Consider the following 27,080-nt stretch of genomic DNA (forward strand, 5'->3'; position numbering starts at 1 on the left):
AGGTGGTTAATGAAACCATCTTAGAAATAAGATAGTTTCATTATCTAGCAACTACCAAAACTGAATTATCACTATTGACTGGACCGACTCTTCATTGATGGTAACTATGAGACTATGAAGCACAAAGTCTATACGTGATACATTACTTATTATTGCTACTATATAAAGAGATAGGCCATAAAGAGACATAAGGAAGCTACTCCCTGAAGTTAAAGCCACTATTGCAAAAATGATGCATCCAATGCACCAGAAAACTTCTGAACCTTGGCCTTCAAACATATTTCACTCAAACAGTGAGCTAATTCATAGTACTTTCTAGTTCAGGTGGTTAGCCTGTACATCAAATTCATCAATACATCTGCAATAGTGTTTTTTACTTCAAAATAAGACTGTCAGAAACCATGAATCAAAAGCACAGTTAAATCTTTTTTAATAAAAAAAAAGGTAAACAGTGTAAACGTAGTGAAAACATAGCTAGAGTTCAGGAACTGGAATGGATATAGTCAGACAAGCCAAAATGTCAGGAAGCGAGAGATGAGCGTAGTAGAACAGCAATCAGGATCTGTAGCCAGAAGGAATGTCAGCCAAGTAAGTCTTTAACAGAAACACAGGAGAGCATCTCTAGAGATGTGACCAAAGCGAAGTTAGATATCATCTGGACTGGACGGCTTAAGTAGGCAGGACTGACGAGCAGAATATTATCAACAGGTAAGTCACTGTGGAGAGATAGGAGCAGGCAATTAGCCAACAGCTGAGCGGCCAGCATTGAGAAGGAAGGGCTGAGCCCAGCCCCGACAGTACCCCCTCCTCAATGACCCCTCCCCCTCGGAGGACCACCAGGCTTGAGGGGAAAACGTTTATGGAAATCACAGAGGAGGACAAGGGCATGTACATCCGAGGATGAGACCCAAGAGCGTTCCTTCAGACCGTACCCTTTCCAAAGCACCAGGTACTGTATGAGCCCACGGAAACCTACGGGAGTCAACAATGGACTGTACTTCATACTCCTCATAGTTCTCAACCTGTACAGGGTGAGGACAAGGCACCGAGGCAGTAAAGCGGTTGCAGACCAAAGGTTTTAATAAGGAGACATGAAATACATTCGAAATACGCATATTAGAAGGAAGGTCTAATGCGTAAGCTACCGGGTTAATCCTGCGAAGAATATGGAGAGGCCCAATAAACCGAGGTACGAACTTCAGAGAGGGAACATGAAGTCAGAGGTTGCGAGATGACAGCCAGACCCTGTCCCTAACCTGGTAGGAAGGCGCAGGCAGGCGTCTGCAGTCAGCATGGAGTTTGTACCTATCATTAGCATGTTGCAAAGCCTCCTGGACTTGTGCCCAAGTAGAACGAAGACCACGGAGATGCTCCTCTAATGCAGGAATACTCTGCGGAACAAATGAGTCAGGCAACATGGAAGGTTGGAAACCATAGTTCGCCATAAACGGGGACAATTAGGAAGCAGAATCAAGGCACTATTGTGAGCAAACTCCACCCACTGTAAGAGGTCTGACCAGTTGTTATGATGGTCAGAAATATATCAACATAGGAATTGCTCCAAGGACTGATTGGCTCGTTTTGCGGCCCCATTAGACTGCAGGTGATATGCAGAGGAGAAAGCCAAGCTGAATTCCCAACTGTGCACAAAAGGCTCGCCAGAACCGGGACATAAACTGACTCCCCTGTCCAAGACAATCACTTTGGGTAGCCCATGTAAGCGAAAGATCTCCTGAGCAAAAGTAAAAGCCAGTTCCTTAGAAGTGGGTAACTTCTTAAGTGGAATGCAGTGGGACATTTTCGAGAACCGGTCAACCACCATAAGGAAAACTGTGTTGCCCTGGGAGTTGGGTAACCCCACAATGAAATCCATAGACAATTTTTACTGACAGTGGGTCCAGGGCCTCACTCCATTGGGTATGGGTTGTAGGAGGCCAACTGGAAGGTGTCGCGGAGTCTTACTCTGAGCACACACGGAACAGGCAGCTACATCAGCACGTAGACTAGGCCACCAGAATTTTTGGGAAATTGCCCAAAAGAGTTGATTCTTCCCAGTGTGGCCAGCAGCCTTGGGAGAATGGCAAGTCTGGAACACAGCAGTACGGTGACTCTCTGGGAATAAAGCAGTGGTCACAAGGTTTCTCAGGAGGAGCATGGACCTGAGCTGCAAGAATTGTGTCACCCAAAGGAGAAGTGAGACTGGTGCGAATCTTAGCCAGAATTACAATCAGGAGGAATCACAGGAACCGGAACCAATTCCATCTTGGAAGTAGAGGAAAATTGTTGTGACAAAACGCCAGCGCTTACATTCTTAGTACCAGGTAAGAATGAGACAATGTAATTGAAACTAGACAAAAAAAGAGCCCATCGCGCCTTTCTGGGAGAGAGGCGTTTAGCTTCAGACAAGAATGTGAGATTCTTATGGTCAGTAAGAATGAGAACTGGCACAGTGGTATCTTCGAGGAGATGTCTCCATAAAATGATCACTAACAGCTCTCTGTCACCAATCTCATAATTGCACTTCGCAGGTGACAATTTCTGGGAAAAGTAGCCACAAGGATGCATAGCGCTCTCAGAGGTAGGATGTTGAGACAGAAGGGTGTCAACTCCAGTCTCAGAAGCATCAACCTCAAGGATAAAAGGTAACGTAGGATCAGGATGTGCCAACACAGGAGCAGAAACAAAGGCAGCCTTGAGACTCTCAAAAGCCTTAATGGACTCCGGAGACCAACTCTGTGGGTTACCGTCCTTTCTGGTCATATCAGTCAGGGGCTTGACCAGAGACGAGAAGTTACGAATAAACGTCCGATAATAGTTGGCAAAGCCAAGAAAATGCTGCAGAGGGCGTAAACCCAAGGGTCGTGGCCACTGTAGGACTGCTGAAAGTTTCTCTGGGTCTATCAAAAAACCAGCAGTGGAAATGACATAATCTAGGAATTTAACCTGTTCACGATGGAATTCGCACTTCTCCAATTTACAATAGAGATTGTTCTCTCTTAGTTTCTGAAGCACACGGCAGACATCTGTGTGGTGGCTCTCCAGGGACTTGGAAAATATGAGGATATCGTCGAGATAAACTACCACACATAATTGCAACAAATCTCGGAGGACATTTTAATAAATTCTTGGAAAACTGCCGGGGTGTTACAAAGGCCAAAAGGCATTACGAGGTACTCATAATGGCCTGTTCTGGTATTAAACTCAGTTTTTCACTTGTCTCCCTTCTTAATCCTCACGAGATTGTATGCCCCTCTCAAATCAAGCTTTGTGAAAACCGTTGCTCCCTTGAGGCGGTCAGATAACTCTGTAATCAACAGAATCGGATAGGCATTCTTAATCGTGAAACAATTGAGACCCCTATAATCAATACAAGGTCTCAGTTCACCACTCTTCTTCTTCACAAAGAAGAAACCAGCACCAGCAGGAGACGAGGATTTGCAGATGAAACCTCGAGAAAGTGCGTCTGCAACATACTCCTCCATGACCTTATCCTCCAAGAGCAACAAAGGGTAAATCGTGGCCACGAGGGGGTATGCTATCAGGTTGAAGGTCAATTGCGCAATCATACAACCGGTGTGGAGGCAAACTACCGGCTTGACCTTTGTCAAAGACATCGCTAAAATCGCGGTACTCCTCTGGCAGGGAGGAGAGTAAAGAGGTGCATAGGACCTTGGTTACCTTCTGGAAGCATGTCTTACTGCATTGTGGTGAGAGAACCTCAGCACAGAGCCAATCAAAAGAGGGGTTGTGCCTCTGTAAACAAGGATAACCACACGAGGGTACTTAGGGAACTCAGTCAAGTAATTGTTCCTAATTTTTACTGACAGTCTACTGATTGGAATGGTACCAGCTGATTGGAGAAAAGCCAATGTAGCACCAATATTTAAAAATGGCCCAAAATACATCCCTGGGAATTACAGACCAGTTAGCATAACATCAATAGTATGTAAACTCTTGGAGGGGATGATAATGGACTATATACAAGATTTTAGTAATGAGAATGGTATCAATTAGCAATAATCAGCATGGATTCATGGAGAATCGTTCTTGCCAAACCAATCTATTAACCTTCTATGAAGCGGTGAGTTGCCATCTACATAAAGGAAGGCCCGTAGATGTGGTGTATCTGGATTTTGCAAAAGCATTTGACAGAGTTCCCCATAAACTTTTACTGTACAAAATAAGGTCCGTTGACATGGACCATAGGGTGAGTACATGGATTGAAAACTGGCTACAAGGGCGAGTTCAAAGGGTGGTGATAAATGGGGAGTACTCAGAATGGTCAGTGGTGGGTAGTGGGGTCCCCCATGGTTCTGTGCTGTGACTAATCCTGTTTAATTTGTTCATAAATGACCTGGAGGATGGGGTAAACAGTTCAATCTCTGTATTTGCGGACGATACTAAGCTAAGCAGGGCAATAACTTCTCAGCAAGATGTGGAAACCTTGCAAAAAGATCTGAACAAATTAATGGGGTGGGCAACTACATGGCAAATGAGGTTCAGTGTAGAAAAATGTAAAATAATGCATTTGGGTGGCAAAATATGAATTCAATTTATACACTGGGGGAGAACTTCTGGGGGAATCTAGGATGGAAAAGGACCTGGGGGTCCTAGTAGATGGCATGCAATGCCAAGCTGTTGCTAACAAAGCAAACAGAATAATGGCATGCATTAAAAAAGGGGATTCATTCCAGAGATAAAACAATAATTCTCCCACTCTACAAGACTCTGGTCCGGCCACACCTAGAGTATGCTGTCCAGTTCTGGGCACCAGTCCTCAGGAAGGATGTACTGGAAATGGAGCGAGTACAAAGAAGGGCAACAAAGCTAATAAAGGGTATGGAGGATATTAGTTATGAGGAAAGGTAGCGAGCACTGAACTTATTCTCTCTGGAGAAGAGACGCTTGAGAGGGGATATGATTTCAATTTACAAATACTGGATACTGGAGACCCCACAATAGAGATAACATTTTTTCCAAATACTGGAGACCCCACAATAGAGATAAAACTTTTTTTGCGGAAGGGAGTTTAACAAGACTCGTGGCCACTCATTAAAATGAGTAGAAAAGAGGTTTAACCTTAAACAACGTAGAGGGTTCTTTACTGTAAGAGCGGCAAGGATGTGGAATTCCCTTCCACATGCGGTGGTCTCAATGGAGGCATTGATAGTTTCAAGAAACTATTAGATAAGCACCTGAACAACCATAACATACAGGGATATACAATGTAATACTGACATATAATCACACACATAGGTTGGACTTGATGGACTTGTGTCTTTTTTCGGCTTCACCTACTATGTAACTATGTAACCAATAACCAGCAGAAACTTAGGTGAGGAAATAACTTGGAATAGGATTATCTCATGGTGAAGAGCTCCTACGGCCATGGACAATGGAACAGTCTCATGAGTCACATGGGCAGGCTGTAGAGGTCTCCCATCAAGAGCCTCAATGGCAAGTGGAGTGTCACGCGGCTGCAGTGGAATCGAGTGCTTCAATATAAAGGCAGCATCAATAAACAGGCCTGCAGCCCCAGAGTCGATTAGAGCCTGTATCTCGACAGACGACTCAGCCCAAGAAAGGGTAACCAAAACCAGGGGCTTAGCCTTCAGGATAACTAAGGTCTGACAGGACCCCAAGGTTCGGTGTGTGCCCTTGACAGGTAGGACAAGACTTCAAAAGTGACCTGCCTGGCCACAATAAAGGCACAAAATCTCCTTCCTCCTAAGGGTTCTCTCATCATCTGCAGAGAGAGGCGTGAAGCCCAAGTGCATTGATTCATCTTCACAGGACGACTCAGTACCAGGAGGCATGGGAGATGAGGGAGGCAAGAATGGGACTGCAAAGTTTGGAGACAAAGGTACAGGAGGCTTCCGCAAGCGCTCCTTAAAAGGGAGTCTTTCTCTGAGTCTGGAGTCAAAGAGGATGGCAAATGTGATCAACTTCTCCAGCTCAGTGGGTATATCTCGGGCTGCTGTCTCATCCTTGATGGTATTCGAGAGACCATGAGAAAAAGCAGCCACAAGGGCCTCATTGTTCCAAGCAACCTCTGCTGCCAGAGTACGAAATTCAATGGCGTAATCGGCCACAGTTCTCGTACTCTGTTTAATGGACATGAGGCACTTGGCAGCAGAAGTGGAGCATGCGGGAACGTTAAATACCCTTTTAAAAGAAGTCACAAATTCAGGGTAACTCAAGACAACAGGTTTTTGCATCTCCAGGGACGGCCTGCAACAGAGGCTGTACTGGAGCAGTCACAGTGGGAGATTCCAGGTGAGCCGTGCAACTCAGAAGCGTTTGTAATGCTATGGCTAACTGATCCATGTGGTGATCCTGCCTATCCAATCTGGAAAAAAATATTACCAACAAGTGGATTCACTGCATTAAATTCATGGCCTTCGCCTACTGTCAGAAACCATGAATCAGACTGAGACAGAAGTACAGTTAAATCACACTTGTTTAATAAAAAAAGGTAAACAGAGTAAACTTCGTTAAAACATAGCCAGAGTTCAGGAACCAGAATGGATAGTCAAGCAAAAACGTCAGGGAGCCAGAGATGAGCGTAGTAGAACAGCAAGCAGGATCTGGAGCCAGAAGCAATGTCAGCCAAGCAAGTCTTTAACAGGAACACAGGAGAGCGTCTCTAGAGATGTGACCAAGGCGAAGGCAGAGATCATCTGGACTGCACGGCTTAAGTAGGCAGGACTGATGAGCAGCATATCATCAACAGGTGAGTCACTGTGTAGAGATAGGAGTTGGTAATTAGTCGACAGCTGAGCGGCCAGCTTTGAGAAGGAAGGGTTGAGCCCAGCTCTGACAGAGACTTCATCTCTCTTCTTTATGGTCTATGTTCTAAGTGGATGAGGAAGTGCTGAGTGAGCCAGCATTTATGTGTGGGATTGAGTGGGCAGATGATTGGTAATGGAGTTTTAGATTAATCATTCATATTACTTATATATGTAAAGAAATGACAGACTTGGATTCCTGGAGGTTTAAAGAGGTCTAGCTTAATAGTGCTTCCCTTTAACTGTAGGTGTTTGTTACCTGGTGTCTATCTGTACCTGAGAGGAGCCTGAAATGTATACATTCTTATTACACAGGTTTCAAAGGCACTCTTGTTCAGACAAGTACGGGAACACTGAGCTCTCCATTTGTCAGGTATCAAGATCATTGACGTGGGCTACTTATAGGTTAAATAACAGTAACAGTGCCGGTGTTGCCTGATGTAGCCTGTGATGAATTGTTGAGACTCCTTGTCAAAAGAACTTCTTTCCCACCATTTTATAGTTACACCAGAGAGGAATGTTTTTACTGGAAATCTGTATATAGTTTGACTTTGAGCCTGTTACCATCTATGACCTGGACTGCCTATCCCTTTCATTGATGAGTAAAACAACAAATCTTCAGGTCTGTGATGAATTGGTGGCTCTTACTTTACAATTTTGTCCACTAACAGCTAAATTAGATTGTTGCTACAATAATTTATATAGTTCTAATATCTCATTTTACTATTTGCACTAATTGTAAAGATTGAACTTAAGTGGAATATTTCTGGGTCACACATTTTTTAATTAACATTACTTTTGTGATAATGATAACAACTTACATTATATAAGGGATCTGCAAACATACTGTCAGAGGGATGTGAAGGTACAATCAAGCATACTAAAGCTCAAATGTTCAGGGAGATTTGCATAATACTTAACTGTCTTCATCAAGTGACAGCAGGACCACATTGAGACTTTGCATGATCTGCTTTTCATCTTCTCCCTTCTCTCCACAAAGTTTGAGGCATTCAAAGTGCTGGCAGAGACTCTCTGCGTGGGATAGAGCTGCCCCTTCTGAAGCGGTGGGGTTTATAAGCCCTTCTGGCACTAAAAGGATTAGGTAAACAAATATGTTAGTTAAAATACCCAATACTGCAAAGAAAACAGTGATTAAAGCTTAATTATGAATTAACTCAATTTAAAATAAGTATTCTTAACATGCTGCTTAATAAATGTATCACCGCTATTCTCCCTAATTACAATAAAAAGTTTACTGAAATAAATGCCTCAGTAAGCATATTAAAAGACTGCTGAGACCGTCTTCTGTTTCAGACTCACAAAACTTTAGAGATAGAAGAGCATGCACTGACTTGGTGAGTAAAAATGGAAAATACCATCAGCAGCATGAAGACATCTAAATGTCTATTATGAATTAGACTCCCAATCTGATCGCCTTTACACAACCACAATGCATCAGCCAGGGGTCGTCAAGGGCGAGAATCAATAGATTCTTACTGGCTGTTCTAAATGCTGCAAGCACACACATTGGGGGAGATTTACTAAAACCGCAGTACTCAGAATCTGGTGCAGCTGTGCATAGTAGCCAATCATTTTCTAACTACAGCTTGTTCATTTAGGATTTGACAATAAAACCTGGAAGCTAACTAGTTTCTATGTAGAGCTACGCCAGATTTTGTAAACTCCAGTTTTAGTAAATCTCCCCCGCTATGCGTGAACAGTAGTGGCTGTCAGCAGAAACTCTTATGCCGCGTACACACAATCGGAATTTCCGTCAGAAAAACCTTGGATGGTTTTTCTGACGGAATTCTGCTCAAGCTTGCCTTGCATACACACGGTCACTCAAAAGTTCTCTGAACTTTCAACCGCAAAGAACGCGGTGATGTACAACACTACGACGAGCCGAAAAAATGAAGTTCAATGCTTCCGAGAGTTGTGCGTCGTAATTGCTACAGACGATCGGAATTTCCGATAGGAACTTTTTCCGTCGGAAAAATAGAGAACCTGCTCTCAGTCTTTTGCTGGCAGATGGAGCATACACACGGTTAGAAGTTCCGACCAAAAGCTCACATCGGACTTTTGCTGGCGGAATTTCCGATCCTGTGTATGGGGCATTACATCTATATTCTGTACAAATCCATGACCATTGCTGCCGCTATTCATATGTAACCAATTATTTGAATGGCTACATGCGAAAGGAGCCTCCTACCAACCCTGGACAGGAGGCAGTGTACATCCAGGGTCAGAGTTTCTGCAAAGTTCTGGTCACGCACACAAACAGGTCAAAAACAAATCAGCCAGTTTATATGCAGCCATAGCACAGAGTGTTACAGAGGCAATATTTATCCCCCACAAACACAGCAAACTATTTGCCCATCGCTGCCCATGTGAATGTAGTTTTAAACAATTTACTGCTGGGTAATGGGTTCACATCTAAGCCGCATGCGGCTCGCAGCAGGGTTCCAGTACATCTCTGTGCTCCGTTTCAGGGACGGAACAGGGTCAAATCTTTGCCTGAATTCAGCCCTGAAACGGAACCAAAGATGCACAGGACTCCTGTGCAATTCACTCCCCAGCTGCCCCGGAGATATGTGAACCAGCTCCATAGAGCATTCTAAAGTAGCCCTGATAACAAGTGATCTGGGGGCACCTTATAGAGTCCGGTTCAATGGTGTCTCTAAAGACAGGGCACTTTTGGTTTAATCATGTAAATAATAATCATATTTGTTTTAAACATATGCATACTGTACAAGCAAACATTAGAAACAAACTTTAAAAGCAAAAAAAAATATTTGGAACGCACTTTTATTTTATATACATTTTTTTTTTCTAATTAAGAGGATAATATTGTAGTTAGAACATGACTATCTGATAAGTGTGCTAGGTAATTTATGTTGTTTTGTTTGCACTGTGCAAAGCCCTTCCATGTGCACCTTACTTCAAAGGATAGTTATAAATGGGCATTCCATTTTTATTTAGCTTGCTAGAATTGGCACGAGGACACATTGGACACCTTTCCCAAAGCCTATGCAATGGAGCAGGAAAAAAGCTGTTATACCAAAGGGACAAGAACCACACTGGGCCAGAGATTCTAGCAGCTTTCAAGGCCAGGAAAAGAGGTGGCTGGCCCCACACCATCTTGTGCCAGGCAAGTTGGTGTGTAACACCACCAACCTGCTGTCCACCATTGAGCAGGGCAAGTTCACACATGTACTTTGTTTGGCACATGTCCTTAGGCATGCATTTGTATTTAGTGTCATCAGAACAGGCTCGAGAGTTTATATTATATTACCTGGAACATTTGTATTTGAAGTAGGAAGCTCTCACAGGCAGCACCTCAACTGCACCTCAACTACATGCTTGCAAGGGCTGATGCGAAAAATCTTCAAAGTGAGGACCTCATGGTCTATTGCGTGTCCAGGCTGGACCACTTGCTAGAGCTTGTACAGCGTGCACTGGAGCTTCTGGCTTGCCCTGCATGCCAGTGTGTGTTGTCTGAGAAGGCCTTCAGGGCAGTAGAAGGTTTTGTTACTGAGAGGAAGATTTGCCTGTCCCCTGACACTATGTACCAGCTTACTTTCATAAAAATGAATCAGTGATGGATCAGATCCGTCAAATCCCCTGCTGCTGCTGTTACCAACTTTTTTCAATGTCATCCAGCCTTAAACAAATTGTACCTTCCACCATTACTAGCTCCTGCCACCTCTCTTGTCCTGCCACCATTACCATTTGGTTTCGCCATTCTTGGTTTCACATCAGTGAAAACATCACTGTGCAGCCCATCATTTTTACCTGACAAAGGGCATATCTGAGAGGGGATACAGTCCTAGGCGTGCACCTGATGGGAGCTGGAGGAGAATGGAAAGAAGCAAGTTTGGAGTGGCATAGCTACTATAGGTTCAACATACTTTACATTCATTACCAGCTCCTGCCACCTGTCCTGCCACCATTTCCAGCTCCTGCCACTATCGACGGTACTTGCCACCTCTTCTAGCCTGCCACCATTACCAGCTCCTGCCACCTCTCCTGGCTTGCTACCCATTACCAAATTCTGTCACCTCTCCTGTGCTGCAACCATTAGCAGTGTAAATGCCTTGTGCCATGTACACCTTTATTGTGCCAAATACCGACAGACTCATTTGTACCATTATTTGTTTGTGAGACTGTGTGTGAAAAGCTGCACTTAGGATTGTTTTGTGAGACTTGTGAAAAAAGTTGCATTTAGATTTTTTTTTTTTTTTTACAGTTGCATAATAGTTGCATCTTTTATTTCAAAACCTTCAATTTGAATTATTTGGCACATTCACAAAAGCAGGTTTCTCTATTGCAAATATTTGTTGCATCAACAATGGTTTATTTGCCCCAGTGTTTCCATATTTGTGGCTATTATCTACAAAATAAAAAACTCTAATGTTTGTTTTGAGATAAAACCTTCCTTGCCCTCCATCCCTGCAACCTATCCAAGCTGTTTACATACTGTCCAGCCATTGTACAATATGTGTGGCCATTTCTTCGAAATAATTGACGCTGATGTTTATTTCAAGGTAAAATGTACCTTTTCTCCACCTCTTACATTGCAGCCTAACCAAGATAGTTACATTTTGTCCCACCACTGTACAATATGTGTTGTTATTGTCACTGATATAATATACTCTAGAGTTTATTCTGAGATAAAACTGGCCTGATCTCTCCCTTTTATCTTGCAGCCTTACATAGTTGCATAGTTACATGCACTGCTCAAAACAATTAAAGGAACAGTTTGAAAACACATCAGCTCTCAATGGGGAAAAATATCATGCTGGATATCTATATTGATATGGACTGGGTAATGTGTTAGGAAGGAAAGGATGCCACAGCGTTTGATGGATATAAAATGATCAACCTACAGAGGGCTGAGTTCAAAGCCCCCCCGAAAAGTAAAGTAAAAAAAATTTGCAGCAGGCTAGTCTATTTTGCTGAAATTTCATTGCAGCAACTCAAAATGGTACTGGCGGTGTCGGACGAACCGCCACAGGCGAAACATGTCAGGAGTAGACACTACAGTATCAACCAACGCTTAATTTATATAAGTTGACCATATGATAAATATGGGCATTTTACCATTATTATGTTTTTATCAAGTACCAATTAAAGATTGTTAATTTTACTACATGGTTGAATCTGGTCTTTGGCACCACTATAATCCCAATATCTATCCATTCCATTCTTGTTAATCAAGAGATGAGGTGCATTTCTATATTCTAGCCTTCCCGTGGTCTTAACAAATTTCATAATGTCCCAGAGGTGTTCTTTTGGATTAAGGTCAGGCGAGCTTGGGGGCCATTCAATGGTATCAATTCCTTAATCCTCCAGGCACTGGCTGCATACTCTCACCACATGAGGCCAGGCATTGTCTTGCACCAGCAGGAACCCAGAACCCACTGCTGAAATTTCAGAGAACCATAGGTAGAGGTGGCCAGGATGGGGTGGGGAGGGCAGAGTGCCTAGTAAGCCGATTGGAGGCATAATCAGAAATTCAAACAATCCCCACGATTTGATTTTATACTTCTACATACAGTATAATATCATAATCCTTCCTTGCTTTTAATTAGTATCACACTTTTTTTTTAATTTAAAGGATAAGTTTATCTTTGGGAACATGTTACATGTCCCCCCCCCCTTTTTTAGGGCGGAACATGTAACACGTTGCCAATGCTGCAGCTGCTACCTGATAGACCCCCCCCCCCGTGACAGCAGTACAGGGAGAAATTCCCCACACTAGCTGTCAGTTTTTGCAATCAGCACGGCTGTGTGGGGTTCCACCAACCTGGCTGCATCATTCATACACAGAGCTACGTGTATGAATGTACTACAAGTCCCAACATCCTGGTGTCACCATGGTGCTGTGGAGCGCCGTGGTAGTTTGTTGATTCTTCTGGTCAGTGTATCTGCTTGCCCATATGGGATGTACGGGTACACAGATAAACTGACAGGTTGGCAGGAGGCACTAGCGATCTGCTAATCGCTGGAGCAATGCTTTACAGGCACCACACAAAAAAAAATAAAGTGAACTTTTCCTTTAATAGTTTGTTTACCTTGCAGTAAAGTTTCCAGATGTGGTATAGAATGAGATATAAGACAATGCTATGAAGAGAGGAAAGTATTTATATCCTCAAACTTTTCAGCATGCAAGAGGCTTTCAAATAAAATTAATAATAAAGTTAATAATGAATTAAAGTTCTTGTTTTCGAATTTTCGTTCTTTCTGATTTTCAAATTTTTGGAATTTCATTCTTTTCGAATTGTTTCTTTCGAAAATTTGTCAAAAAGTCTTTTGTTCATTCGAATTCTTGCGAATGAACGAATATGCCGAATTTTGACAAAAAATTAATTCAGAACTAAACAAATTGCACATGTCTAGAAGAGAGCCCCATGCAGCTGGAAAGAAGAATAGGAAGCTAGGACGAAGGGGGAAAGCGGGACTGGAGGAGAGGGAGAGTAGGGGAAGGAAGGGACCCGCCCCATGTGAGAGGTGAGCTAACTGAGATGCCTTACCTAACCCAGGCGTGTGCATCAAATCCAACTACTTTTTAAGCAATTACAGAAAAAGTTTTTCTTTTTTTGCTTTTGGGATAAAAGACTTAAAGTGGATGTAAACCCTCACATATACCCAGTGAAGTGAACAGCCTCAGATGATACACAGAGATGAAACCAATCTCCCTACATAAGTTTTACATGTATTTCTGCTGTCTTCAGCTTTATATTTTCTTTAGAAAATGAACATTGTGTTATAAATTTTTCTTCCTGTTTCAGCAGTGGGAGGGGAGTCTGAGCTTACACTGTGTGACAGCTGATTGGAGGAAAGGCACCCCCCTCCACATAAGTAGAGGAACAAAGAAACTTGCAGAGCTGTGCTGAGAAAAGACAAGCTCTCTGCTTATCTATCTCTAAGTTCCCTCCCTGACAAAAATTTCCAGCTGCTTTTATCTCCTGTGTCGTAGAACTTGTCAGAAGTTATCATGCTGATAACAGAGGAGCGGAGCAGCAGAAAGACACGGGGCTTACGGCTTTGGAGCGAGATAAGTAAACACTACAGATATATGTGCCCAGGTCAGATTTCATGAATGGGGTTTACAACCACTTTAACTAAATGAATAAAAGCTGACTATTTTAAGCACCCATGTCAGTACTGAATGGATTGTCACAACCCTCTAACTGCCACTTTTACTGCACATTTAGGTCTGTTAAAAGAGTTGAAAAAACCCAGCAGAATCAACAGGTTAAAAAAAGAACTGAAAAGAAAAATGAGGGATTCAGAAAAGCAAAGATTATTTTGTTACTGCATCACTTATGTCAGTTTTTATTTTGCTTTTAGTACCACTTTAAATACTTTAAACAGTACTCTAAACATGTACTATAATTGTGTCTGAGACCATAACAGAAAATCATCAATAATTCACTTTTCTGTCTTTCAGTACTTTTGAAACTTTGAGATAGTTGAAATTCAAATACCAGATTCCATGCTTGTATTTCTAAATCCAATAAAGTTGTACAGTGTGTCAGACAGAGTTAGAGAGAGAAAGAAATATAAACACCGAACAACAGGTTATGGGGAGAAATAAAGCTGTTACTTCTTTAGTAAGAAAAATTGAATGCTTTATTTTTTCCTTTTGTACCTATGTATCAGGTTTCAATTTTCCAACAATTCCACCTGACTCCTGAAGCAAAAACTCAATTGTTATTATTATATTTTCTCTTTTCAAAACACCATACAAGTAAAATACAGTATGTGCACCATATGTTTACATCTGATAGCAATTCAAAAGAACTTAAAATAACCAATTTTAAAACAACAAATAAAAAGGACAGATAGAAAGGAACAGTAATCCCCTAAACAATAATAAAGCGGAACTTTACCCATAACAATTTGATAAAAAATAATGTTCTGTAACAAGGAACTTACATTCCACATTAATAATTATGCTACCAAAATTGGTGTGTGCTGGAAATTGCCTCCAGCATTGCTCCTGATCCTTGCTACTGAAAGCTGCAATTTTGCTGAAGCTCAGAGCCCCTGAGCAGCAATAAATGCTTAAGGTATCAGCAGATTGGCCTCTAGTGGCTCTGAATTTTGACACAATGCCAAAAATGGAGAGCAACTGAGCATGTGCAGAGCAGGGTGAGATGTATTACTGGATTTTAAACAGCATAGGCACTCATTTTTAATATTTTACATCCCCTACCAACTAACAATAATTCTGGCTCCCACAGACTGGCTACAGTATGTGCTCATGTGGTACACAGATTAGTCCTGTCAATTTAAGAAGGTGCTCCTAACAACAACTCGTTATGTGTATAAAAGACACCTGTCCACAGAATCTCCTTCTTCCATTCAAACCCACCATCATTGGCAAGACCAAAGAGCTAAAAAAAGGAAGAAATAGAAAAACTGACTTTTAAGGCTGCCACTATAATCCCAATGGGAAAAGAGAGGTACTAAAAAGTAAGGATAAAATATCAAAATGTATTAAATATCATAAAAACATGTCACAAAGATAATGCATGGGTGTGCCATAGTATGTACATTCTCCCATATATGACTGATATGGCTGGACAAGGAAACCTGTAGGGGTGGCCTTTGGAATATAAAGTGTGCTGTCATAACAGTAGTCTTCTATCTGCTGGCCAGCCGACAGGATCACAATGCCATCACCAATGGGTCACTATGCATTGTGCCAATAGCTTTCTAAGGAGATTCTATTGGTACGTGATCAAGCACATGAGAGATATGAGGCATCCAATTCACCATGAAGAGGAGGAGGGGAAAGGAAAAAGGGAGGGGGAGGAGAGGGGGAAGCAGGAAAGCTCAATGGGAATAGACGTAGGGACGTCTCATTCACCCTATGGCAGGGGTGACCCTGGTAATGAAGACCGACACCCGGGGATATACAATCTCCATCAGAGGGCAATGCCTTTGACCATTTCCATCAAGGCATACTTAAATAGGTTATTTTATACCATATACCCTGTCTAGCCCGAGGGAACAAAAAGGTTTTTTAACCCATGATCTAGTCCATCACTTACTACCCATCCCAGAGTATCATTCAAAAGCTGCCACATATGAATGAGGCTCTTCATAAGGCTGTTTGATACCCTCTTCTATTCCCATTGGAGTCGGTGGGGCAAGCTTTTCTGCTTCTCCTTCCCCTCCCTTTCTCCCTTTCCCCTCCTCCTCTTCATGGTGAATTGAATGCCTCATACCTCTCATGTGATTGATCACATACAAATAGGATCATAGTGGCAGCCTTAAAAGTCTGTTTTTCAATTTTCCTATTTTTCTATTTTCTTCCTATTTTTTTTGTTCATATATTAGGATGTGGTGCCACACATTGTGGATTCTGTCTCTACTTCTTCTTTCAGACCAAAGAGCTGTCAAATGACGTCAGAAACAGGATTATAGACCTGCAGAAGTCTGCAATGGGCTACAAGACCCTCAGCAAGCAGCTTGGTGAGAAGGAGACAACTGTTGGAGCAATTATTTGCAAATGGAAGAAATACAAAATAACCATCAATCGCCCTTGCTCTGGAGCTCCATGCAAGATTTTGCCTCATGGGGTAAGGATGATCATGAGAAAAGTCAGGGATCAGCCCAGAACTGCACGGGAGGAGTTTGTGAAGGATCTCAAGGCAGTGGGGACCACTGATACCAAACAAACCATTGGTAACACAATACACCACCATGGATTGAAATCTTGCAGCGCCTGCCTCAAGAATGCACATATACAGGCCCATCTGAATTTTGCCAATGAACATCTAAATGATTCAGAGAGGGGGCGTGGCCTGACACGGAAGCCAGATGGTCGCATAATCTAGGAGCTGCGGCGATACAGGAAGACAGCGGCACAAAGAAGCCCATTCGAGGTATCATACACCCCGAAGACATGGCGGGATAGCTTGGTACACCTCTGGGACCATGTCCACAAAACGGTGCAACGATCGGAAAGCCCCAGCGCCTGACGGACTTCTTCACACTGACTGCTAATGGAGGTAGGTAGGTTCAACAGAGACATACAAGTAGTGGGGAACAGAGTGGATTACATTGTGGCTAAAAAGACACCATAAATGATCTGGTTGATGCTTATGATGAGAGGGAGGGCAAGAATGAGTGGATCAAAGCAAAGCTAGCAGACATGGAGGACAGGTGAAGACGGAACAATCTGAAAATAAGGGGGATCCCTGAATCAGTGCAGCAATTCAACCTGGGCCTCTATGCGGCGACATTGTTTAAAACCCTCCTACCAAGTCTCAGAGACTTGGATGTTACCATCGACAGGATTCACCGCCTGCCTAAACCGTCACATCTGTCAGACCACATACCCAGAGATGTGCTTCTCCGTTTACATTTTTTCCATGTGAAAGAATATCTTATGACGATTATGAGGAAGCAAGACCAAATCCCCTCACAGTACCAAAGCTTACAATTCTTTGCTGATTTGTCGCAGTACACACTTGAGAAAAGGAAAAGCTTAAATACGGTGACCAAAGTATTACGAGATCATAAAATCGCATACAAATGGGGCTACCCAACGAAAATCACCATCACCAAAGAAAATCGTACTTATGCAGTAACCTCCGTAGAAAAGGGAATTGCTCTCCTGAAGGAATGGGGCATTCTTCCTGATCCAGAAGGTGAAAACCCTACCACCAGTACTCCACGTCAAAATGAACAAGAGTGGAAAACTGCAAATTCCTAATCTCACGCATAATTAGGACCGGATGGTCTACTTTAGCTCCCCAGTCCCTATGAGAAAAGTGTCAGGGACTGAACGGTTGAACTTATCCCCCAGTGATACCTAGCAGCACAATACTGTCTCTGGGTGATTCTCACCCACTATGTATGTTGCACCATGTCAGGTGTTTTTTACTGTTTTGCATGTTACACTGTTTTTCTTCTTTTTTATCTCTGTTTTATTTTCAAATTTTTTGGATATTGGTGAAACTAGGAAAAAAGAATGGCCACTTCAGCACCCAAAGGACCGAGACATGAATAACAACAATGAGACTTCCTCTTGGATAACTCTCAGAAGAATGGACAGAAAACAAATCGCTCAATGTGAGTACATTATTACATTTCTCAGATATGGAACTCTATTATTACTCGCAGCTCTAGTTACAACCACTAGAGGGAGCCTACGCATTCCAAAAAGGGATCCTTACCTTACTCAAAGCAATTACAATACCCACAAGATATGACACTTCATGTACTATCCATTAACACCAAAGGGCTCAACCACCCTGTGAAACGCAAATCCTTATGGAAAGAAGCACTTTTGAACCATAGCGACATATTATGTGCACAAGAGACTTATTTCAGTACACTAGCCCCACCTAAATGCACCCATAAGAAGTACCCTTATGTTTTCACTGCAAATGTGAACTCTAAAACCAAGGGCGTTCTTATCGCCATCAGGGACTCAGTGGTGTTTACGCTACATGAAGAAATACAAGATCCTCATGGCAGATTCCTGATACTGCTTTGTGATTTAAACTCCACTACGTATACGATAGTCAATGTATACTCTCCTAACAAACACCAAGTCCATTTCTTCAACAAACTAATGGAAAAGGTTAGATTTCATCAAAAAGGACTACTGATAGTATGCAGAGACTTCAAAGTCACCCGAGATCTATCAATGGACTCTACATCCCGTACTAAATGTTCTAACTCAACGCTATTGCCTTCTCTCCACAATCAAAATGTGTATGATGCATGGCATTGCTTACACGCTGATGAAAAGGACTTTACCTTTTTCTCTCCACCTCATCAAATCTACACTAGCATAGAGTTTTTCTTAGTCGATCAACAAGTTCTGCTTCAAACCAAATCTGTTACCATAAATTCAATAACATGGTCTGACAACGCTTCTATTGTCCTCTCAATAGCAGACTCGACTTCTTCCAAACTGAGTCCAATATGGAGAATTAACTCATACTTGTTACAACAAAAAATCCTGCAAGTGGGCACGGAGAGTTAACAATAATGCTATCTCTGTACAGGACCCATTCATGTTATGGAACGCCCATAAATTGCTTATAAGGGGTATTTTTATTCAGTTGGGAGCAAGAGCTGAGAGGCAGAGGCAAAAGCGGTTAGCTGAACTAACAAAAGAAATCTCAATTATAGACACCCAGAATAAATTTAACATTACCCCGGCCCTTTCTCAAAAATTAACGCAACTCAGATATGACCTTAGACTCCTTTTACTAGAAAATTTTGAGAAAACACATAGAAGATTTTATGAAGAAGACATATTGGGGGTTATTTATGAAAGGCAAATCCACTTTGCACTACAAGTGCAAAGTGCACTTGAAATTGCACTGAAAGTGCACTTGGAAGTGCAGTGGCTGTAGATCCGAGGGGGAAATGCAAGGAAAATAAAAAACAGCATTTTAGCTTGCACATGATTGGATGATAAAATCAGCAGAGCTTCCCCTCATTTCAGATCTACCCCTCAGATTTACAGCGACTGCACTTCCAAGTGCACTTTCAGTGCAATTTCAAGTGCACTTTGCACTTGTAGTGCAAAGTGGATTTGCCTTTCATAAATAACCCCCTTTGTGTCAATGGTAATAGAGCAGGCAAACTTTTAGCACAGAACCTTAGAGGGCACAGATATAGAACTAAAATACCCTACGTAATTCATCCATGAACTAAAGAATACCACCCCCAAAAATAGCAGACACCTTTAGTTTCTATTACAGATCACTATATAAAACTTAAAAATGACCCAATGACACACCAGCCAACTCCAGAAGCAATCAACAGATTTTAAGCAACATTATCCATGCCAAAATTGTCACCGAACCAGCTTCACCCTCTCAATTTACCATTTACAGAATCAGAGATTCACAAAATCATTGAATCCCTCACGCTGAACAAATCACCTGGTTCTGATGGTTTCAATGGGGAATTTTACAAGGAATTTATGACCCTTTTATCCCCAAATCTAATCCAAATTTTCAATACCGCTGCTGCCTCTGCCTCCTTCCCACCTGAAATGCTAGAAGCATCGATTGTAACCTTGCTAAGCCAGGGAAGGAACCCAATTCTCCTTCAAACTTTAGGCCAATTTCACTGTTAAAACTGTATGCAAAATTAATAGCCTTACTTGTTAACATTTTGCCCACACTCATACACTCCGACCAAATGGGTTTTACCAAAAATAGGCAAACTTCGGATGCTATCTGACGACTGGTGAACATTATTTACATGGCGGAGGTGCAGCAAAGGCCTTATCTGCTCCTGACATTGGATGCGGAGAAGACCTTTGACCATATACACTGGCTATATTTCGCCAAAGTATTAGAATCATTTGGCTTTGTTGATAATATACTAACAGCCATGATGGCTTTATATTCCAAACCGTCAGCTCGAGTATACCTGTCTGGTATTTTATCTTTTCCATTTAATATATAAAATGGAACAAGGCAAGGATGTCCATTATCTCCCTTAATATTCTACCTTTTGATGGAACCCTTAGCCATTTACATTAGAATTTATCCAGATATTAAAGAATTAGAACCACTAACTTGCATATCTCATTGCAAGTAATGTTCGCTACCTCTCAAGGCAATTACCATTCAAAATACCCATGCTGGAGACCTTGGATAGACTAGTATAATTCCAACAAAGCCAAATAAGCATTCTCATTTCAAAATCACATTTAACTGGACTATAAGGCCTTAATACAAATATTTATTTTTACAAATATTTAATCTTATATCCACTTCTAGTTCTAACGTAACATCCAATTTCCGTGTTATTCTTGATGTTTAAGTTGTTTTATTCTTCTAAGAGTTAAACACTATTGTGAACCATCACAGTAATAGAATCTTAACTAGTGTGATATGCCGTATACTAAAAATATCACAATGTACCATCTTGCAAGATTTTATGCAATAGCCTTGCTGGCTCCAACCTTAGGACGCAGTGTGATCCCTATGGGGCATCTGGAGGACGGAGTGTCGCAATGCCAGACCACTCAATTGTAGTAACCAATGCTACACTTCATATTAAAATAGACAGGTTACTGGTAAAGTTACAATGTTTCCAACGTAAGTATGCAATGATGTTACGTTAGCCTATCCATGTTTCTTTGTGCTGTACTAAGATGATGTATGTGTACACACACTCGATTTGCGGTGTATTGTTCACTTATATAACATTGCTTTTCATTTTCTGTTATAAATGAAACATTTTCAATAAAAAATATTGAACATAAATGATTCAAAGAAGGATTGGGAGAAAGTGCTGTGGTCAGATGAAACCAAAATTGAGCTTTTTGGCATTAACTTGACTTGCTTTGTTTGGAGGAAGAAAAATAAAAAACTATTCAGGGAATGACGCTGTTCAAATAATAAATATAAACTATGTATGAATCCAATCCACTATTATGAATGTTACCAGCTCTACGTATGAAGTGAAACAGTGTTACAGGTATATATAAAAATCTGCACACAAAAAACAAAAAATTAAATAAAATGTATGATAAGGATATGAGAATAATATGTGTGTATACACAACCTTGGTCAACTCAAAAAATTTAAAATGGCATATACACATGACGCAAATAAACTTCATCAAAAAATAAGTAAAAATAATAAGTGTTAGGTGCAACATGACACAATAACGTCAAGGATAGAAGTATAATATGTGAACGTAAAAAAATATATAAAACGTCAATGGCTATTAGTGATCAACTCATCAAAATAAATATAAAATATATTTTACATGTATTATAAAAAACATATGAAAAAGGATAAGTGTTCTGTGACAATATATATATATATAGACACAAAAATATATATATAAATATATATAAAAGTATGTGAACCCTTTTGGAATGATATGGATTTCTGCACAAACTGGTCATACAATGTGATCTGATCTTCCTCTAAGTCACAACAATAGACAATCACAGTCTGCTTAAACTAATAACACACAAAGAATTAAATGTTACCATGTTTTTATTGAACACACCATGTAAACATTCACAGTGCAGGTGGAAAATGTATGTGAACCCCTAGACTAATGAGATCTCCAAGAGCTAATTGGAGTGAGGTGTCAGCCAACTGGAGTCCAATCAATGAGATGAGATTGGATGTGTTGGTTACAGCTGCCCTGCCCTATAAAAAACACACACCAGTTCTGGGTTTGCTTTTCACAAGAAGCATTGCCTGATGTGAATGATGCTTCGCACAAAAGAGCTCTCAGAAGACCTACGATTAAGAATTGTTGACTTGCATAAAGCTGGAAAGGGTTATAAAAGTATCTCCAAAAGCCTTGCTGTTCATCAGTCCACGGTAAGACAAATGGTTAATAAATGGAGAAAGTTCAGCACTGCTGCTACTCTCCCTAGGAGTGGGCATTCTGTAAAGATGACTGCAAAAGCACAGGGTAGACTGCTCAATGAGGTGAAGAAGAATCCTAGAGTGTCAGCTAAAGACTTACAAAAGTCTCTGGCATATGCTAACATCCCTGTTAGCGAATCTACGATAGGAAAAACACTAAATAAGAATGGATTTCATGGGAGGATACCACAGAGGAAGCCACTGCTGTCCAAAAAAAACATTGCTGCACGTTTACAGTTTGCACAAGAGCACCTGGATGTTCCACAGCAGTACTGGCAAAATATTCTGTGAACAGAGGAAACCAAAGTTGAGTTGTTTGGAAGAAACACACAACACTATGTGTGGAGAAAAAGAGGCACAGCACACCAACATCAAAACCTCATCCCAAATGGGAAGTATGGTGGTGAGGGCATCATGGTTTGGGGCTGCTTTGCTGTGTCAGGGCCTGGACGGATTGCTATCATCGAAGGAAAAATGAATTCCCAAGTTTATCAAGACATTTTGCAGGAGAACTTAGGGCCATCTGTCCACCAGCTGAAGCTCAACAGAAGATGGGTGTTGCAACAGGACAACGACCTAAAGCATAGAAGTAAATCAACAACAGAATGGCTTAAACAGAAGAAAATACACCTTCTGGAGTGGCCCAGTCAGAGTCCTGACCTCAACCCGGTTGAGATGCTGTAGCATGACCTCAAGAAAACGATTCACACCAGACATCTCAAGAATATTGCTGAACTGAAACAGTTCTGTAAAGAGGAATGGTCAAAAATTACTCCTGACCGTTGTGCACGTCTGATCTGCAACTACAGGAAATGTTTGGTTGAAGTTATTGCTGCCAAAGGAGGTTCAACCAGTTATTAAATCCAAGGGTTCACATACTTTTCCCACCGGCACTGTGAATGTTTACATGGTGTGTTCAATAAAAACATGGTAACATTTAATTCTTTGTGTGTTATTAGTTTAAGCAGACTGTGATTGTCTATTGTTGTGACTTAGATATAGATCAGATCACATTTTATGACCAATTTGTGCAGAAATCCATATCATTCCAAAAGGGTTCACATCCTTTTTTTACAACTGTATAAATGTGGACTCAGATAGGCAATTTCAAAAAGACAAATGTATAAAAAAAACACAGTGCTAATCTGCACACAAAATTAATAAATAAAGTGACAAGTGCTGATCCAAAGTGATAAGTCCCAAAAATATAATGAACATGTGTGTATATTCATACACTATCAGAAAACAGTCTGTGAAAAGTGATCTGTGCAAAAAAGAGGAATAGTGAAAAAATAAGGTGACTCTTTAGTGATCCCTACTTTCATCTGTATCACCTTTTTGTGCTTGCACTCACCGGAGCGCCCCACCCCTACAGGGGTAACAGGCATAGTAGCTGCATTCCAATGATGTTGTCCCCCTCTTTTATGAGGTGTCCCCTCGAATCGGTGCAGCTGTATTCCACCTCTCCAGAAGCGGCATTAAAAATCCCCACCGACGGGTGTTCCCATGTATAAGGAAAAAGATGAGCCTTATAGCGTGAATCCGTGGAACCAAAGTGGTACTTTATTAAAAAATCTCATATAAAGTATAAAAAGGAGCTACAATGCTCCGTTAGTATAAACAAAGCAGCACTTCTGCGATCGCCGGCGTGGTAAGGGCGTGCGTTCAACAGCCAGGCTAGCAAAAACCGGAAATTCAAAAAAGTTTTTTGGCCTTAAGTTCTCCTGCAAAATGTCTTGATAAACTTGGGAATTCATTTTTCCTTCGATGATAGCAATCCGTCCAGGTCCTGACACAGCAAAGCAGCCCCAAACCATGAGTCCACATATATATATATATATATATATATATATATATATATATATATATATATATATATATATATATATATTTATATATATATTTATGTGTCTATATATATATATATATTTTTTGGCACTGAACACTTATCCTTTTTCATATGTTTTTTATAATACATGTAAAATATATTTTATATTTATTTTGATGAGTTGATCACTAATTGCCGTTGACGTTTTATATATTTTTTTACGTTCACATATTATACTTCTATCTTTGAAGTTATTGTGTCATGTTGCACTTATTATTTTTACTTATTTTTTTATGAAGTTTATTTGCGTCATGTGTATATGCCATTTTTAATTTTTTGAGTTGACCAAGGTTGTGTATACACACATATTATTCTCATATCCTTATCATACATTTTATTTAATTTTTTGTGTGCAGATTTTTGTATATACCTGTAACACTGTTTAACTTCATACGTAGAGCTGGTAACATTCATAATAGTGGATTGAATTCATACATAGCTTATATTTATTATTTGAACAGTGCCATTCCCCTGAATAGAGTTTTTTATGTTCTAGGACCCCACTTAGGTGGTGTTCTCAATTAGGGGGGCTGCAGTTCTCCTTTCCCTAAGCGCGGATTTTTTGTGCTTTTATAGAGGAAGAAAAATGCTGACTATGACCACAAGAACACCATCTCTACAGTCAAGCATGAGGGTGGAAACGTTATGATTTGGGGCTGTTTCTCTGCTAAAGGTACAGGCCAACTTTGACTCATTGAAGGGCCAATGGACGGGGCCATGTATTGTAAAATCTTGGATGAGAACCTTTAGCCAGAACACTGAAGATGGGTGGTGGATGGGTCTTTCAGCAAGACAATGACCCAAAACATACCGCCAAGGCAACAAAGGAGTGGCACAAGAAGAAGCACATTAAGGTTGTGGGACCAAAATCCCTCCTGAGATGTTCAAACCTGGTAACCAACTACAAGAACATCTTACCTTTGTCCTTGCCAACAAGGTGTTCTCCACCAAGTACTAAGTCATGTTTTGCTTGGGGATCAACTACTTATTTTACTCACTGCAACTCAATTTATAACATTTGTATCATGTTTTTTTCTGGATTTTTTTGTTGATATTCTGTCTATATCATTAAAAATACACCTATGATAAAAATGATAGACCCTTCCTTTCTTTGTAAGTGAGCAAACTTACAAAATCTGCAGGGGATCAAATAATTATTTTCCCCACTGTATACCTGCAAAAAGGGCCACCCTAAAGTGATTTTGCAGGACTTCATTTTCTGACTAAAGTTCCACTTTCATAGACTTCTAGTATCCTTCATTCTTCTTTTCACAACATGAGGGAATCAAATAAATGTTAATTATACTCAAAATCCTAAAGTTATTCATGTTACAATTCAGTTACATCTGTACAATTAGTTGCATTGAAGAACCCCACATCCTGAAGCTCCTATAAGCACATTCACTTCACAGATGTAGTGGGTAATTCAGAGGCAATGCTCTTGAATTAAATCCTCAGGAGAAAATGTTTGCAGTTAAGAAGAACAAACATTATATAGTTTACTTGATTTTTTTTAAGTTCATAATTTTTAAACTGTTGTTTAATGTCTACCGTAATGAATACTATTTTACAAAAAAACATCCATTACTAAAAAGTCCCAGAACACTATAGGTTAGCGTAATAGAAAGCACAGCAGATGGTGCTTGCCTGATTGAAACTTCCAATTTTTTTTACCTGAATAGGGATAAGGCTATGACGATTGAATACGTTTTGTTACAATGGTCTTCTTTCAGCATACAGTGCCTTAAAAAGTATTCATACCTCTTGAAATGTTGTCATGTTACAACCAAAAAACGTAAATGTATTATTATTATTGGGATTGTATGTGACAGACCAACACAAAGTGTCACATCATTGTGAAGTGGAAGGAAAATCATAAACGGTTTTAAATTATTTTACATGTGGTGTGCATTTGTATTCTGCCCCCTTTACTCTGATACCCCTAACTAAAACCTAGTGGAGCCAATTGCCTTCAGCAGTCACCTAATTAGTAAATAGAGTCCACCTGTGTGTAATTTATCTCAGTATAAATACAGCTGTTCTGTGAAGCCCTCAGAGGTTTGTTAGAGAACCTTAGTGAACAAACAGCATCATGAAGGCCAAGGAACACACCAGATAGGTCAGGGATAAAGTTGGGGAGAAGTTTAAAGCAGTGCTGGGTTATAAAAAAATATCCCAAGTTTTGAACATCTCAGGGAGCACTGTTCAATCCATCATCCGAAAATAGAAAGAGTATGGCACAACTGCAAACCTACCAAGACATGGAAGTCCACCTAAACTGACAGCCCGGGCAAGGAGAGCATTCATCAGAGAAGCAGCCAAGAGGCCCATGGTAACTCTGGAGGAGCTGCAGAGATCCACAGCTCAGGTGGGAGAATCTGTCCACAGGACACCTACTAGTCGTGCTCTTCACAAATCTGGCCTTTATGGAAAAGTGGCAAGAAGAAAGTCATTGTTGAAAGAAAGCCATGAGAAGTCCTGTTTGCAGTTTATGAGAAATCATGTGGGGGACACAGCAAACATGTGGACGAAGGTGCTCTGGTCAGATCAGACCAATATTGAACTTTTTGGCCTAAAAGCAAAACGCTATGTGTGGTGGGAAACTAACACTTCACATTACCCTGAACACACCATCCCCACCGTGAAACGTGGTGGTGGCAGCATCATGTTGTGGGGATGCTTTTCTTCATCAGGGACAGGGAAGCTTGTCAGAGTTAATGGGAAGATGGATGGAGCCAAATACAGGGCAATACAGCCAGAGCTACAATGGAATGGTTTAGATCAAAGCATATTCATGTGTTAGAATGGCCCAGTCAAAGTCCAGACCTAAATCCAATTCAGAATCTGTGGCAAGACTTGAAAATTGCTGTTCACAGATGCTGTCCATCCAATCTGACTGAGCTTGAGCTATTTTAGAAAGAAGAATGGGCAAAAATGTCATTCTAAATGTGCAAAGCTGGTAGAGACATGCCCAAAAAGACTTGTAATTTTAGCAAAAGGTAGTTCTACAAAGTA

General features: G+C 40.9%; 1 protein-coding gene across 4 annotated transcripts in view; it reads right to left on the reverse strand.

Annotated features, from left to right (window-relative positions):
- The window catches only part of LOC141106257 (rap1 GTPase-GDP dissociation stimulator 1-A-like), a 355,344-nt gene that overhangs the window by 197,763 nt on the left and 130,501 nt on the right, over window positions 1-27,080 (reverse strand). For all 4 annotated transcript variants that reach the window (XM_073596883.1, XM_073596882.1, XM_073596881.1 and 1 more), the window contains one exon: window positions 7,710-7,877. In XM_073596883.1, the coding sequence (XP_073452984.1) occupies window positions 7,710-7,877 (168 nt within the window). The remainder of the gene's footprint in view (window positions 1-7,709; window positions 7,878-27,080) is intronic.

The sequence above is a fragment of the Aquarana catesbeiana genome, linkage group LG08 (assembly GCF_042186555.1).
Source record: "Aquarana catesbeiana isolate 2022-GZ linkage group LG08, ASM4218655v1, whole genome shotgun sequence".
Lineage (NCBI taxonomy): Eukaryota > Metazoa > Chordata > Amphibia > Anura > Ranidae > Aquarana > Aquarana catesbeiana.